An 18121-nucleotide genomic window follows, 5' to 3' on the forward strand; every position below is an offset into this window, starting at 1 on the left:
GTGTCGTGCATCGGGAGTCGTCTTCCTGGACATGTGCAGCTCACAAGATGGCGGTGCTGGCACCTCGTCTGCTGCACTCTCCTGCATCCCTGAAGAAATCGCGCACGAAACCCGGCCACGGCCATCCCCACCAACCCCGCAACCTGAATACAGCACCGTGCAAGCGACAAGATGCGCCGGGACGCACGGATACACTGCGGCCGCAGGCAAAGGAAGTTTCAAATCGCCAAGTTCAAGTTCATTTATTCGGTGTAGCCCTGTGAGCCATTCGGCTCTTGAATAGGGTGCAACCGCAACAAACAAAAACATGAACAAGAAAACATCTTAAAGTGAAAATGTGACTAAGTGCAAACAGACAGCAAAATATTGCAGAAAAAACAACGTTATGGGTTAACAGGAATATAATTGATACATATTTCTCAATTACCGAGTGATCTTTTTTTTTTACACATTTGGGATGTAAAAATACGTGACCTAGTCTTGACTGGGCATATTTTTGGAACCCCAAAAATAACCGCTGATCAGATGTAAAAAAAATCCCTTAAGACCAGGTCATGTTGATAAGTCCATTAGAAAATGTATTAATGACAATTAAAAATAGAAAGCCATTTGAATCCTCCGAGTGGAATTACATAGCCTACTTTCAATTAAATACACTAGTGAGTGACTGGATGGTTTCATAATAATACAACCGGCGAGGTAAGCCAAAAGGATTGTGCGAGTCAGCGCATCATCCCTCCGGAGTCGATAAATCTAGTACCACTTCATGGGGTAGTCAACAGTGGTTGTCCTATGGAGAGACTCGCACCCAAGACTGTCCCAGGACTGTGAGCAGGTGATGAGGACCCGACTCAACACAGGACGTTGGGCCAACGTTGGCTTTTGTTTACTGGGGCCACATTTGAGCAGGACGTTGTTTTAACTGTTTAATGCTCTTTTTATTATGACCCAGGAAAGCTTCAGTGTCTCGAGACCTTTTCAGAAGGGGTTGCCTGCACTGACCATCGGTCATCGTGGTCAAAAGTACGATCTAATAACTCACACGACCTGAATTGACCTTGAACCGACGATGGTATTAACGCTGCTGCTGCTGGTGTCAAGTGACTCATCTTGCCCCACAACTAGCAGTGGAGTGACCAAGGCTGACAGCTGTCAAAACACGTTGATGCCGATTGCTCAGCGCGCCAAGTGAGGCGTCTTGTGCCGCACGCAGACGCCCCGAGTCCCGCATCCATGTGCCGGGGCCCCTCCCCCCCCCGCGCTCGCTCTGAGCTGGGCTCCCCGCACCGGGAGATTTCTCTCTCTTCTCGCCTTTCTCACAGATTACTACTCAGCTCGTCGGGACCACATTCAAGCGCAACAACGAACCCTCGCCGCTCGCTACTTTGCACGCTTAGCGGGGACTGCGGGAGCACCGTGAAGATGGTAACACGCCGTTGCAACTGATGGCTTTAATCCGCGCGCTGTTGTTGGGCGTGAGGCCTGGTCGCGCTCGGGCCCCCCGACTCTTGCCTGATTTCTTGGCCGTGTACCTGCGCTCCCTCCCCGCCCCACTCACCCACCCCGGTGCGGTAGGAGCGAGGCGGCCTCGTCTTTATTTGGCTTGCTCGCTTAATTAGCAGCAGCGTGGCCACGACGACACACCGGGGTTTCATTCGCTCGGGTCTCGCATTTTGTTTGGGCTGTGTGCGCCTGCCTTCCCCCCCGTACAGGAGGAGCTAAGCTGGTATTGGAGATACGTTTTTGTGTGACGGCACTGCGAGGAGGACCCCATGCTGATCCGCTGCGGTCGCGTTATTCTTGCTGCTTTCCTGCGTCGCCTCCGATGTGTGCCCTCGTTTAAAATGTGTTAACTCAACATGGCAATGAAATGTCACGGGTAGATATATATGTAAAAAGTATGCGCGTGCACGGTGGGCGGGAAGTCCTTATACCTGTGACAAATTCAGATTTTTTTAAACTCGTACAGGTGAAGGTGTTATATGGATTGCTCGACGAACCTGTTGAATTTTCTTAGTGGTTTGTGCGTGTGCATTTGGCCAAATCGCCTCAGATCTCAGAATGAACCTGGATAGTGCCTGGATGGATGGGCGACCACCAAATGCATAAATAAAGTGCTGTAAGCATCTGGCGGCCTTTCGTTGTGAGCAGCAGAGGGCAGTGCAGACAGATCCCATTGTATTGTACTTGAGCTCCATCGCCGATGCTCACCCGCCTTCACCAATGCGCACTGAGCATCGTGGTCACGTAACCCCCCCCAAGACCCGCCTGTAGTGGCGAGGCGCTCATCCAGCAGTGGATTGACATAGACCCCACATGGATATTGTGTTTTAGATTCATAAATTACATCTTCATTTGAAGCATTTTTCGTGATATTTTTTAACCATTGTTTTTTTGATCATTGTGCATTTATTATGTTGTGTTGTTTTATTTGCATTTGCTGTTTTTTGTTTGTTTTATTTCCATTGCGTGAGAAGAACCACAACTATGGCATGAAGCACAACTGCTGTAGAGGCTGCCCAGGACATGGGGAGCGAATTGTAACATTTAATATAGGTAAAACACTGGCTCTGTCAGTGCCAAGTTTACATATTGCAAACTAATCATTTCAACCTTCCATAAACTTGGACCTTATTTTTTCCTAAGCAAGTCTGTCACTACATATCACCAATTTTTTCATTCTTTCATAAAACAAAAATTCTTATTTTACATCTGTAGACATGTACCCATTTTAGTTTCCATTATGCTGGTACGATCAAAAAGCTGATGCTATTCTTGTTCAGATTAAACTGGAGAATCAGACCCTGAGGGCAGAGAGGGTGGAAGATCTGCCGGTGCCAGAGTACACGCTGCGAGAGGATGTGGAGCAGCACGCGGCGCGGCTCACGCAGCAGCTGAACGAGCAGCGCCTGCAGCAGCCACACCTGTGCGACGTGGACGTGGTTGTGGTGGAGGGCACCGGCGCTGGACACAAGCACAAGAACAAACAGAAGCAGCGGCAGCACAAGTTCCCCGCTCACCGAGGCGTGCTGGCTGCAGGGAGCCGTTTCTTCGGCGGCCTCTTTGCGACCGAGGGCCTCAAGCCGTCCGTCGGTCGTGGCCGCCAGCGCCTGGAACTGCGCCTGCAGGAATTGTCGGCGCGCGGCTTCCAGCACGTGCTGGGCTTCATCTACACGGCCAAAGTGCACGTCACCAAAGGCAACGTGCAGGATGTGATGAGCACAGCACGCGCCCTGCACCTCGACCAGCTCGCAGAGTCCTGCCAGAAGCTGTTAAACACGCGGGCCTTTGATGTGGCAGACTCCAACATGGCCAGCGCGGAGGGCCTGACCAACCCGGGGCAGTCCGCGGAGGGGCAGCATGCGCAGCCCCATGAAGACAACGACATCATTTACCATGGCGATGCAGAAGACTCCGATTCGGACGCGTCGACCAAAGCAAAAAACTCTGACAGCGACAGAGACTGGGAGAGCGGCGGGGATGATGAAGATGATGACGAGGAGGAGGACGATGATGAGCAGAACTTTGACTATGGATTGCGTCGCAGCACTAGGTCCTATCTGCATCCAGACGACAAGCAGATCATTGTGGAGTTGAATCTGAATAACCAGACTCTACATGTCTCACAGGGCTCCGGAGATATAATCACAAGCAGATCTAAAGGCAAGCGGAAGAAAGTAAAGAAAGAGGTGAAGGAAGAGTTAAATGAGGAAATCAAGCAGGAGGAACCGGGCAGTGAAGATGAAAAGAAACACCGACCCCGCCGCGGTCGCCCTCCTCTCACCTCCAAGGACGTGCGGAGGAGAGGCAAGAGGAAGAGGCCCCCTGTGACACCTCGGAAGGTGAAGAAGATTGAAGAAAAGGAACGCTTCCCTTGCAGCAAGTGCAAGCGGGTCTTCAATAACAAGATCTACTTACAGAAGCACCTGACTGTGAGCCACAAGAGAAGCCACGTGTGTGAGAGGTGCGAAAAGAGGTTCGTGAAGGAAGAGGAGTTGCGGCTCCATCAGCAAACGGACTGTGAGAAGAGCATTCAGGTGAGAATTATGAAAATATATTGCCCACATTAAAAAAAAAATGTACTCTATAAATTATACTTGATCAGAATTGGGCTTGAACAATGTAAACATATTATGCGTAATTTACCTTTGCCTGTGGTCTGTTTCAGTGTGTCACATGTGAGAAGCAATTTAAGAAACTCTGGTACCTTCAGCAACACATTAAGACAGTGCACAGTCTCACAGAGAGGAGTGTGGCCTGTGATATCTGTGGTAAAAAGTTTTACACTGTGGCTCAAGTAAAAAAACACTTGGTTGGTGAGTATGGATTAACTTAGAAATTGTGAATGAATCCCGCATTGGAGTCGGAACGAATGTTTAACTTTTGTTGTGCAATGGTGTATTGTGTTGATTTTGCGTATGAAAATGTACAATCTTAATTACAGTAGAACCTTCTTATAACAAAAAACCCGAAGTAACCTTGACATTTTTTATAATTTAAATGAAGACGCTATTGGAAAGAGTTAAATTAGACTTTTGGTTTGGCTGAATGTAGAAACTTCAATGTGCCAGCTTTGTTGTAATGAGGTTCTTCTGTAATGCCTTTGTCTGTGGGTGTGCAGCCGTTGTTAAAGTTGTTTTCAATGTATTGTCTAGCGCACCGTGAGGATATGCCGTACACATGTGAGACATGCGGAAAATCTTTCAAGCGCAGCATGTCTCTTAAAGTTCACAGCATGAAGCATACTGGGCTCAGACCGTACAAGTGTAAGGTATGTTTGTGTACCTCGAGTGGAGTAACATTCTACAATGTGTTTTATAATAGCACGTACAGTTGGTGTGAATGGTTTCTGCTTTGCTTGTGTTTTTGTGAATGTTTTCTGTGCCTCTCTTTCCCTCGTGCATTTCCACCCATGCAGTTTGAGAGCTGTACGGAGTGCTTCATGTACCGATATCAGCTGAGAAACCACATGAGCGTGCACCTTGGCCACAAGGAGTTTATGTGCCAATGGTGTGGAAAGGATTTCAGCATGAAGCAGTATTTTGACGAGCACTTAAAAGTACACACTGGTAGGTTTTGGAGTGTGCATTTGCCACATGGACGTGTACAGTTCTTTTGTCAATGTACGTGCTGGATGAAAGCCTCCCCCATGCCGTGAAAGTCGTGGTGTGTTCTTTTGGCATACTTCACTACACTGGTCAGTATGGGTTTGTGAAAGTGGAGAGGTACAGACATGTACGGTAAAACAAGGGCTATTGCTGCACTAGTCTCGGCTGCTCTAAACATAACTCTGCAGGCTGTGGCACCTGTTTATGTAAGATGTTTGCCAATCCAAGCAATATTCAGGCTCTACACTGATTGGCTTACGAGCTCAGATGAGATCTGACGAAATCATGTGCATTCCAAATGATTTGGTAATAGCATGTTGCATTTTTGTAAAAATGTAATGGAAATGTTTTAATTGCACACAAATAGATGGTCAGTACTCCGTTAACGAAACACGCCATTGATGTGCAACATTGTGGTTTCAGTATCTGCAGCTGCTTTATTTTTGTCCTTCATAAACCATTTCTTTTTTAAACTTTTAAATTAAAATATACATCAAGGATCAAATACACTGAGTTCCATCCTCAATGACCAAACCAGTATTGCAGTGCATCACCACTTGCTCGGTTTAACAGGTGAAAAGTGTCAAACATGGAGGAAAAAATGAGAGGGAGGGGAGCTTAGTCGGGGTGGGGGAAGGCATAACCCGAGGAAATCAACCAAGCCATCAGTCGAGTTTGAAAAGGGGGACTAGCTAGTCATGTCCACATCTTGGGAGGACCTAATTATTTTGTGGATCAACAATGTGTTTTCAGCTTGTACTGCGTGTTCTGGGTGGCTTCCAATGTTCCACTCCACGCCCTGGGATATTCTGCAGCAGCTAAACACAAAGAGAAGCTAGACAGCACAATGGCAACATCCTACGCTTTAGTGGCTAATTCCAAATGCAAACCTTTCTCCTGCCCTCCACAGGAGAGAAGCCCTACATCTGTGAGGTGTGCGGCAAGAGTTTCACGAGCCGGCCCAACATGAAGCGGCATCGGCGCACGCACACCGGGGAGAAGCCGTACTCGTGCGACGCCTGCGGGCAGCGCTTTCGCTTCTCCAACATGCTGAAAGCACACCGCGAGAGGTGCCAGCTTGCCGTCGAGAAGATCAACATGGACGTGCACATTGCGGCAAATCTGTGACGCGCCGTCACTCCACCAGTGTGTCAGAGTGGCCTCGGGTCGTGTGGTTGCGTTCTTTTTAAGGAAGGTTTGTTTAGAGACACACAAATTGCCACGTTTGTTAAAGAGGATTCATAGACATTCCTTTTTATGCAATATTATAAACCCAACTTTTATTATCCCCCAGTCCATTGAGCCTGAATCTCCAAATAAATCTGTAATTTATTCATGGTCCATGGTGTTTTGCCATCTGGCAGCGATAAGGGTTACAGGCTTTTTTAAAAATAAAAGATCACGTGTTCGTATACTGCTGCTACTTAAAATGAATTTAATTTTCTTCTACTTTGCATAGGACATATTTGCTGTTCTTTATTCAGTAGCACTTACCATATGTTATTATTTGTGTTCATGACCTGGACACATGTTGTTATGTTACATTTATATCATATTTCATCGTATTTAAGAAAAATATTTTTTTAGGTTACGTAAACTTAATTAGACGATTTTGCAGGCACTTTGTACTTTGCTGTACTACTAGCGCATACAACTTAGCCCCTCGTCATAGGATTTCCAAAAAAATGGTTTGACCATTTGAGGAGTGAAAACAACTGGTTGTGCCTCAAACGCAACGTGATTATTATTATTGAGACACCTTGAATAATATATACTAATAGCATTGTACCAGAATAGGTACATAATATATGCCAAAATGGCTTTTTCATTTTTTTACGTATTTGCAGTACAGTATTCAAACAGCCGTTTAATGCTTTGACGTATTATTGCTGCAGATCGACTCGTGCAGTAATGTATTCATCTATTTGCATTTCATGCATTTCTGTAGTTTTCCCACACAGAAATTAGTGTTACAAAAAATCTTTAAACAGGTTGATCAGTGTATCATACTGATGTCTTATTATTGCTAAGTAAACACACCCTGTTTAATCTGTACCTAAAGGTTATCAGTGCAGGGGTGTTTGCAAAGTACTTTGAGCATTTTTAACCCACGTAAAGCACTACTTGCCATTGCACCCTGTAATTAGTGTATGCTGCCACGGTTTTAATACTGCCGGCTCACAGGAATAACGTGTTAAGCAATGTAATTGGAAACGGCATTTTAAACAACACAAAACATGACTTAATAATGTTCAACAGATGCTGATTATACCATTAGAGAATGTGACTGTGATGTAATGTAATTGGAATAGAACCTTTTTATTTCTTATTGTAATCATGTAATGAATGTGTTAATTTTATTTTGTTATCGAACAGTATAAAGATACTGTGAACTTTTTGTATGTCAATCATCTTTGTAAACAGCATATTGATTAATGCACAAAATACAATAAAATAAAATCGGTTAAACATTGTGGCCTTTTGAAATCATTTACCGTTAAGTTGCTTCGTGTATCGTTTTGTACAACGTTTCCTAACGTTTAACAGTTTGTAAATTTCAATTGTATCTGCGTTTTTTTTATCCAAAGCTTTAAGGGGAATTGATTCGTCCTGAGTATTTTCACAGGAAATGTCTCGCTTCTGTTTTGTTATGTTTCACGTTGTTTATTGGCACCTTTTTAATTGCTCCTGGGCCACAGAAAGCGTTTCAGATCGTGCGGTATCTCCCATGTGCCACGAACGTCGCTGCAATCGATTTCTACGAAACGCCGATTTTTTTAAATCGGAAGAAAGAATTAGAATATCCCACAGGGATGAAATCAATGCCACGCAAGTCTACACACAGCGGGTACAAAGAAGCTAGGCGACCATTAACATTTGTAAGTTGATGTGTTATTAACCACCTACACTTGCTTTTTTAAATCCTTTATATTAAGTTCGCTTGCGTGCTTGCGTGCTTGCTTGCTTACGACCGTGCAAATCTTTCAGTTGTTTTTTAACACACTTCCCGTCATCCAATCGAGCTGACATTTTCCACACAGACTCGTGCGTGACAATTAATTTTCGTGAAAAATGTTTTCCTAAATTTTACACTGTTTAGGGAAATTTTAAAATATTTAATTACCAATTGCTTAATGCTGGCAGACAATCATCTGACCCATAGGTGGCAGCCATCTCAAGCCAGAGGACAAGAGGACTCGAGCCGCCACGCATATAAAGGATTTATAGTGAAAAACTTTCTTTTTACGGGTGAATTTTTTTGTGGCGCACCTATAACGGCATTACCCGGAACGCAGCCGGTCTTGTGAGCTCAGCAGATGTGACGCTAAATAAGTGCTTGGATGTAGGGCCGCCATGTACGGATTGGCTGGCATTGGGCAACAGGACTGCTTGGTGGGAAGCAAGAGTGGAGTGCAGCAAATACATTGTAGTACTGTACTTCGACGCTCCCACGCATATACGTTCTTCGCCTTGAACCCGCAACACTCTCCAACGTAGTGAAGTGTGCTCGAATAAATCCCATAACCCACGCGGTGCAGGTGTGGGGGTCGCTAGCCCCCGAGATCCCTCCCTCGATAATGCTAACGGCCGGGCTAACATCATCAATCGCCCCCCCCGCTGCTAAGCGAACCGCTGCTAGGTTCCTCACCCATGGTGTGGGAGCCGTCGCCCGAGGATTCCCCTCCACCGCGGGTCCGCGTAGCATGCATGGTTAATTACGTGCGCGCACACCCACACACAGCTCCACACGCGATACCCACTCTTGCGCCGCTCTGCGCCGCGCTGGCCGCTCACGTTACGATCGCGCACCTGGGGTACGCCGATTACGCACGCCGAGAGCTTACGCAAGTAACGAGCACACGTAAGCGGGGCACACGCCGACACAACGACTCAAGTTGCCGCCGCCGTGCGCGCGAGACAAACCGTACAACAATGCGCAGCCGATTACGCGCTCGAGCCGCGGGGTTGGGGGTCAGGGGCCCACCACCGCGCCGCACTTTACGCAAGTAATGAGCACACGCAAGCGGGGCACACGCTGACACAACGACTCAAGCCGCCGCCGCCGTGCGCGCAAGACAAACCGTACAACAATGCGCAGCCGATTACGCGCTCGAGCCGCGGGGTTGGGGGTCAGGGGCCCACCACCGCGCCGCACTTTACGCAAGTAACGAGCACACGCAAGCTCGCACAAAGCTAACAGCTTCACTGCGCACCGCGGTTTCGCACACGCGAGCGGGGCGCACGCCGACACGACGACTCGTCCCCTCCCGCACTCGCGCGTGCACGTCAACACAAGTATCGTACAAGGACGATTCTCCTCTCACACGGCTGCGTAGGCACGCCAACACACAAAAGTGCTCTCCCCGGGCGTTAACACACACACCTCCGTACCCGCACAATCGTACAGAGACCACGGCCTTTACGCATACAACGACCACACACCCGCGAATGCAGTGCACGCTAATACCACGTTCAAAAACACCCAACAACACGGTTTTGTTACTACGTTCGAGATTTTATTAGCCCTTGTTAACCCACCGAGCCACCCGTGTGTGTGTGCGGGCCAGCAAGGCGCTTCTAACCCACTCTCCGGTGGCGTGCAGCCCTATTCTATGCTGCGCTCTCTGTTAAACCGCTTTCCTACTCGTCCTTACCCCGAACTAACCCTCTCCTACGGATCCTACTCTCCGCTCTGAGGTGTTGTAAGGCGCGTAATACGATACCGTCTGTAGTTCTTGGTGACCTTGCGGCGCTCAGATCGTCCTGCAGACAATCTAGCGGCTCGCCCGATGACTCCCTCGTCGCTGACTCCGTGTCAAAACTCCAGAAAAAGAGACCTCCCTACTGCCCCTGCGTTTTCTTTTAAACTATTCACATCAAAGGCTAGGCGCCCCCGTCCCGACCGCCTTGGTCTCTCGACCAATCCTGAGCCTAGGATTTCCCGCTCTTTTGCGATCCCGCCGGCCTTTGACCTTTCGACCAATCAGTCGCTCCGGGTCCTGATCCCAGCTATCTGCCCTGCTTGACCCGTGTTTGTGTTTGTATGCGTTTCTAACTGCGGGGCTCTCTGAGCTCGCCGTGGTCGTGCGATCTCAAATCCGCCCACGGCGCCGCAGTGTTACTTGGCCTGGGAAGGGTCCTGTCCAATTCCCTGGCCCTGAGAAACCGTGGGGTAACCCCCCGAGGGGGCCCTCGGGTGAAAACTCAGGGTAGGTGACCCGACCACGAGGCCCTACGTGGGTGCGGGTGCGTGCTTATGGGGGGGGGGGGGTGATGGGGGGCAGTGCGGTGGTGGAAGCCGGGCGGCTCCCTGGCTCGGCAGAGCGGCCCCGTCGCTGTGGCACCACACAGGTAGAGCCGCCACCAACAACGGGTTGACAGCGGGTTATGCATACTGTTGCAGCATCGAGCGGGTATGTATGTGCGCGTCTAACATTGACGTACTTTACTGCAGAAAATCTGCAATGCCCGGACAACTAGCGAGCTCTATATTATCAAAAAAGGCCCTTCAATACCGACTGAGCAACTTTGGTCTTATCCATTGAGAGTTCTTGGTCGTAATAACGTTTTAAAATACCAAAAACAGCATTCAGATGTCCATAGCATCGGCCTCAACGAGCGGTGATTAACTACATCGACAAGCAATGTATCCTATGAGACATCTCCTTTTCCAGTGGCAAAATATAGTAATAGGTTTTTACCCTTTCAACTGGTACAAAAACTGACACCTTTTGCAAGGAATCATGCTTACATTAACCACAATACTTGCAGTCAAATGCAAACAAAAAACAATACTCTGATAATTTATGCATTGTCTTTGAAACTGATTGGTCCACACCAGAGACAGCTTTCTTTAGAGCCTGGTCTCATATGGTGTTCGACCAGATGACGCCAAAAGGCGCACAGTTCAAAGACAACGCACTACCAGAGTAATGAGAGCTCGGGGTGAGCAGCTACATCATGGGACCTCCTTTGCCAGGACCAAAATATACTAATAGGGTTTTTCCCCTTTTTTCTGACAACAAAATTGACACCTTTTGCATGGAATCATGCTTACATTAATCACAATACTTGCAGTCAAATGCAAACAAAAAACAATACTCTGATAATTTATGCATTGTCTTTGAAACTGATTGGTCCACATTCATGTCCAACAATGATGTATTCCTGTGACGAGAGCTCCAGAGTAAATGTAGTTCTGGTTTTGTACACCAGGTGGAGACCTTGCAGTGTCTGAGTCTTTCATATCGTCCCATTGCCGGTTCGTGCAATCGTGTGGCGATGATGGTGATTGACGGCGATGATGATGTTGATGATGATTATATACCATACGGTTTACCCGTATTCTTGTACAGGGACATTTCGTTTTCAGGTTCATACGGCGTACAGCCGTTTCAATAAGGGGAAACATTATGGGAACCTCATTTGCCAGTAAAAATATGATAATTGTTTTTTATTCCCTTCTATCTGAAGGGTGTAAAAAACCAATTATCAAGGGGAAACATGTTTTGTCTATTTGTTTGTGTGTTCCCCCTTGTGATCGGACTTTATAGGATGAACGTTGAGATGTATAAGGGCACGGGGTGACCAATAAGGTTTGAGATTTGAAAAGTTGTAGATTTTAGAAGGGTTTTGTAGATTGTAAGGGCACCCCGAGAGTGGATACAACCTCCGATTATGCAGCTTCCACGTAAGAACAATATCGGGTCATAAATAAATCATGAGCAACAGCCGTGTTCGATCCACTGCTGGATGAAGGCCTCTCCAGACCATCGCCATATGTTACGATTCTGTGATGCAACAATCCACCTATGACCTGCACACGAGCTGATTCGATCGCTCCATCTCGTCTGAACCTATCCTGCCCAAGCCACACTTATACTCATCTTAACAGTCGGATTTATTTGTTTAACCTGCACATGAAATGTATAGATTCAGAAAATCGCCCCACCCCACACACTCCCGTAATATATATTTCCTGTGTAATACTGCGTTGGACAGTGTAACAGAACAAATACCCACCAACAAAAAAACTCCACACATTGGACGTTGCGGGCAATCACCCTTCTGCTATAAATGACCATTTCCCGAGACGTCGCTTGTACACATTTACACTGTATTCCTATCGGAGGCAGGGATTTTGACGAATGTGTCGAGTACCCCCCCCCTGCCCCCCATAAACACAGACGCGTTATTTCTCCAGCAATGATCACGACCGAGCATGTACTTGCATAACCACTTGCCAGGCATTATCCCAGCGGACTTATGGCCCCATAACCGTCGCTTTGATGAGCCTTCTAATAACTATTGATTGTCCCCGGGGCCACGGTTCGCGGGCACGGTTCGAGGCGCATGCCAATGTTCTTGAAAATGGATGCGCATTCAATGAGCAGGCAGCTCCGCTTTGTTAATCCTCATCAAAACCAACGGAGCGTCAACACCGCTGCCACCAATCAATGAGCGGGGGGCCCCACTGCATGCAATCGTTAAAGGGTCCGGACCGGGACCTTGAGTCTCCCTCCCCCGTCCCCCGTCGCCACGTGCTCTCCACGTGCTCGTGTTTGCAGTGGGGTCTTCAAAGAGCGCCTGCGGGCTAACTGCACAATTTTCAAAAACACGTGTTACCTCCGTGCTAGCGGCAGTGTTTAATTAAAGCCCGGACAGTCCAAAATGCTGTTCCGGAATTGATTTTGGCATGCAACATCCATATCGCCTTATCTTGTCCGTTCAACCTGTTCATTAGAGTATATGTATACAGACTTACTCCTTTCGAGTTTCGGAATATTGGGTACAACAGTATCTAATTAATTATGGATAGGCGTACATTTCACAGTCCTTTTAGTGGTGGTATCTTATGCCGGTTATTCATACTTCAAACCAGCCTATAGGGGCCGTCCATAAATGACGTTATGCACCTAGGGGGGGGGGGGGGTCAGACATTTGTGACAATGTGTGACGAGGGGGGGGGGGGTGAGAAATGTGATGTCACATCAAAATGCGCAACTTTAAATACATATAGACAACACGTTTATACTTAATTAAATAGACTTTTTAATACATGTTTTCTCCTAAAACATCAAAGTGCAGCGCCACATTAAATACGCACTACAATGACAATAGTTTAAAGCAATTTGAAGCATGTTTTTATTTTTTGGGTGAGGGGGGGGGTTGACTTTTTGAGACGCCGTGTGTCGAGGGGAGGGGGGTCAAAAATCGTCCAAAATCGCATGACGTCATTTATGGACGGCCCCATAGCAGCTGCGTTCCTGAAAATATCCGGTGAGAGATTAAGCCCTGGCCATCGGCGTGTGTACGTGTTCAAGAGCGTCTCCCCTGCTTTTTAACCTCGTGTTGTCTAAACTCCTGCTTGACAGCACACGTGTTACAAGCTCCGCTTCGTGTGTATCCACGCGTGTGATACTCATCCTCGTAACGTCGCGGGTGACGAAGGGGGGCTGAGCACCCCCACCAACCCCTTTACTGCTGAAGGGAGATTGAGCCCTCCCCTGCTGCTGAAAGCAGAATGCATTCGAGACACATGCAGCTAATATCGTTACTAATTTCGTTTCGCATTTAACATTTTCTTAAAGCAAAAAACAAATCGGCAGTCGTGCCTCCCTTTAGTTCTCGTATTTCCCCTTCGCCCCTTGCAAGCAAGGCGACGCTCCAGGGTGGGTCGACACGAGTGTGTGCGCGTGTCCACGCGTGTGTCTACCCAGCCTCCAGCAGCATCGCGAATGTCGGAGCTGTTCAACCTCGCGTTGTCTCGCCCTGGGCGATAGATTAATCCGCCTGGCGCTACAAGCCACGGCTTTCGTGTCATCTGCTGCAGATGTGCCCTTTGGTAATCGCTGGCGGCGCATCACCCACGGCGTTACTGCTGTAAACTCTCTCACGTGGCCAAACTGATGCGTAACGCGTTGATGACGCCTCGTGGAAAACAAACCACGCTTTAGGTACCGAGTTGATGTGCCTTTTCTCCGTAGCGTCGACTTTACAGCAAATGCAGCCCTTTCTATACACCCCACCACCTGCCCCCTTACCCGCCTATAAATTAGTATAGGACGACGACGACAGCGGGAATTGGACCATCAACTCCGTGAAAAACAGCCCAGTGAATGGCACAATAGATGACGGGTCACTGATCAGTGGCGTATCGTGCCTAGTTGGCATGGGCCCTGGTGCAATGAATGATAATGAATGACATGGCCCCCCCCCCCCCAGTCCAACATTCTTGTCGCCCAGCGCCTGTGCCCTCTGGCTCATAGATCGCGGTGCAATTTCACCGCCTGCACACTCGATAGCTAAGTCACTGTCAATGGTGTCAGACTGATGTAACATCAGTGATGCACAGATTGACGTTCTGAGGGTTCATAATGGCCTGATCCCCACCAGACAGAGCCTTTTGCCACCATCCTCACAGTCATGGCCATTAGGTTATCCCTGCTCTTGTGAGAGACTGCTCATCTCCGTTTACGGTCCCAAGTCAATGTGAGTGAAGATTCTACATACATGCGGCGGGAGACAGCCGTCACGTAATAAAACAACCACAAGTTAGTGCTAATTTTATCGACCCCGAAGGGATGAAGTGTTGAGTCGACTATGAATTAGCGTTCACGCGTCGTAGATAAATCTATTTAATGATGAGGCATCATGTGAAAAATGAACCAGATCAGTTTTAGTGACGCTATCTATTAATACAATTCGATATGCGCATGTGTGCATGTGTGTGTTTCTGTGTGCGTCTGTGTCAAAGTGGGGAGCACGGTGGGTGCTCTGACTCAACTCATCCACCTGGGCCTGTCCCGTGATCTCGTGCCAGCGAGCATTCGACACTTCACGTGTGCTCAAAGTGCACCAAGCCTGGCACAAGCTCCTTGGTGATGTCGCATTGGCTGGCGTTCGGAGTTCGATTCCCGCTCACGGCCAACATCAGTGGCGAGTATCTTACCTGGTCCCGGGTCTCCCCACGGTCGACTGAACCGTATTATATATCTTGTGAGGGTGAGTAAATATTAGCTTTCAGAAGACAAAGGCAGCCGGGCGTGGTGCCGACCACCCATTCCCTTATGTGCCGTTTCGGGCTTAATCGGTGCAAGCTAACAGCACTTGACCAGCCAATCTGTTGCAGGCTACATGGGAGATCTCTGTATTTTCCGTGTATGCATCAGCGTGCATGTTTCATTTTGGCTGCTCACTGCATATCGGGGCTATCTCTAACACAGTATCGCGCCTGTGATCACCCGCGTCTCTTCCAGACAGGAAAATCCCCCCTCTCGGCGTGGGCTCTCGCAGATCCCTCCATTTACGGCTGAGTTTTGCCAGCGTCTCACCGCGGGGAGGCGGCGAGAGGTATTAATTTATGTGTATTAATTTAGGATACAGCATGCCGTGATCGCGTGCAGTCTGGCCCGTCTGGGGGGTCATTCCGTTGGTAAACGTGAACTATAGCCTCGTGCATAAAGAACCCACAGTGGCGCCCGTGAACGCAAATCGAAAATCTCGGGGTAAAATCTGTGATCTATCAAGTCTGCAAAATTCCTACACAAACGCACGCTCTGCACAGCTCTCTGCAAATCATACACAAAGACAAAGAAGGATGCTCCGTTGAGCACATTGTGTGCCGTGACGGTGCTTTAATAGATGCTCGCTAACAGCACTTGCCCCCCCGCCCCACCTTGCCCCCAACAGCCTCAACTTGACAGACGCGTACATACGAGTCCACGGGCCCAAAATGATATCCTGGAAAACAAAGACAAAGTTCCCCCTATAGCCTGTAACAGACTGTTGGGGAAAGTGCTATTAGCGAGCACCTATGAAGGCCGGAACGGCTCACGAACGGGTGGGTGGCCAGCACCACGCCCAGCCGCCTTTGTCTCCCTCGTGGCGATGTTTTACACGCCGCACCAGGTACTTATTTGAGGCTGAGTCGACCTAGGGGAGGCCCAGGACTGGTTCAGATTATCGTTGGGCGTGAGCGGGAATCGAACTTGGTGCGCCAGGTTAGTATCGCAGTGCACTAACCGCGACACCCCCATATGCATATGCACGCAAAGACGCTTTCACAAGCACACACAATTACAAAGACCCCCCCACCCCCTTGAGCCGCTACTGACTGTTAGAACAAGTGCTGTGAGTGGTGCCATGGTGGAGAGATGTTAACTCTCTCGCCTGGTATGCAGGAGATCGTGGGTTCGATTCTGACGTTGACGCCTGTATATTTGTAGTTTGCATGTTCTCCCCCTGGTCGCGTGGATTTTCTCCGGGTCCACATTTAGTAACATGCGTTGAGAGTATTCGTTGCCAAGTCGCTTCTAAAAAGAGCGATATAGCTCAGTCGGCCTTACCTGGTAAAATAAAAATAGATCGATAGAATAGATAGTGGGTACATATGAAGGCCGGAATGGCGCACGAGGTGGTAACATGGCCAGCACCACACCCGCTGCCTCCTGTCTCCCCCGAACTGGTGTTTACACATCGCACCAGGTACTCATTAAGGCCGAGGCAACCAAGCGAAAGTCACGTACTATGGACATGACGGCTTGAATTCCATTCCCAACTACGGCTAATATCAGTGGCGGGTATCTAACGGGCCCTGCACCACCACCAACGCCCCACCAAACATTCTCGGCACCAGCATGGTGAAGTATGATCAAACAAACCTCATGACCACAACGGTGTGAGGTCTTCATTCAGCAGTGAATTGACAAAACGATGCCAATTATGCGATCTTTTTTTAAAAATTTGCAGTCCTTGTGAAAGTTCAGGTTTAAATACATTGGGCGATGTCCAAATGTGAGATTAAACCGAACTACTGCCAAAACACGTATTCTAATTTGGCGCTTTATCGATTAGAAGCGCTTTTCGCAACCACATATACATTCGGGATGACGTTTAGAAATTAGAATGGCCTAATTTATGGATTTCAATTCAACATCCTCCTTCTGACTTGGCAGCGTTGGACGTATACGTGTGTTAAAAAAATAAGCTTCGTAGCAGGATTGAGACTGCAATTTATGTTCCATGCTCTTCTAGTTCCCCACAGAGTGGTAACAAAGAAAAATGTTGGCCGGTGTATGGATATAAGATGCATGCTTGGAATTACATTTAGAGACCGAAAGAAGCAAACGTGGTTTAGAAAACATGTGAAAGTTAAATACATCATTGTAGCTGTTAAGGATAATAAGCATGCGTGGAGGAAGGACAGCATCGTTAGAAGAGATGATAGATGGCTGATGGCCAAGAATAATGATGGATTGACAACCAAGGGGGGAATGCACCCAAGAGAAACATCCACCGATGGAAGATGTAGCGATGAACTCAGCTCGTGTGGAGGTCCTAGGTGGTGGTCTGTGACAACGGCACACAATGCCTACTCATGTGAAGGTCACAACAATTGTAATTTCAACTTCATGATAAATACATACTTGTGAAAACAATGAACGAATAGTTTAGAATTTTCCGTTTCCTGGCCACTATTTACATCGTAGGAACGTAAGATATTGCTTCAGTTTGGGAAGGGGTCTTAATTCAGCAGTGGATTGATCATGCCTGATAATAACAATTATGGCCAATATTTTAGAATCTTTAGCATTTCGATACCAACACTGGATGGTCACATGTACTCAGGTCTTCGGGGAGGAGTGACATTTGGAGTGGAACATTTTCACCTGGAAATTCCCTTGAGATGGAACGTCCTGTTTGCTAGGGTGTCCATGGATTGATGATAATATTATTATGGCTGATGAAGACGACGATGATGATAAGGTTACACGGACGCGTAACATTTACTTTGCTCCACACACAGCAAATATACACACACACTAAAGAGCGTGACATTGCACCCACAGATATGCCCTGCATGCGTATTGTTTATCGCGATGTAGTAGGCTGCGGGCAGCGTATAGCGAGGCGATCAGTTTTAAAGGACAATGCACGACTTGGCAATTTGCACGATAACAACAGTCGCAGGCAGCGCAAAGGCGTTTTCACACAACCACATCCACGCCTGG

The 18121-nt window shown here is 47.9% G+C and overlaps 1 protein-coding gene across 1 annotated transcript; it reads left to right on the plus strand.

Annotated features, from left to right (window-relative positions):
- Positions 1-1234: 1234 nt before the first annotated feature.
- Positions 1235-7564, plus strand: LOC144934510 (uncharacterized). Its single transcript, XM_078860355.1, has 6 exons — positions 1235-1425; positions 2784-4037; positions 4169-4316; positions 4656-4771; positions 4919-5069; positions 6019-7564. Exons 1-6 carry the CDS (start codon positions 1423-1425, stop codon positions 6234-6236), a joined length of 1890 nt encoding a protein of 629 aa, XP_078716481.1. The 5' UTR covers positions 1235-1422; the 3' UTR covers positions 6237-7564.
- The last annotated feature ends 10557 nt before the right edge of the window (positions 7565-18121 follow it).

Source organism: Lampetra fluviatilis, chromosome 10 (genome assembly GCF_964198595.1).
Source record: "Lampetra fluviatilis chromosome 10, kcLamFluv1.1, whole genome shotgun sequence".
NCBI lineage: Eukaryota > Metazoa > Chordata > Hyperoartia > Petromyzontiformes > Petromyzontidae > Lampetra > Lampetra fluviatilis.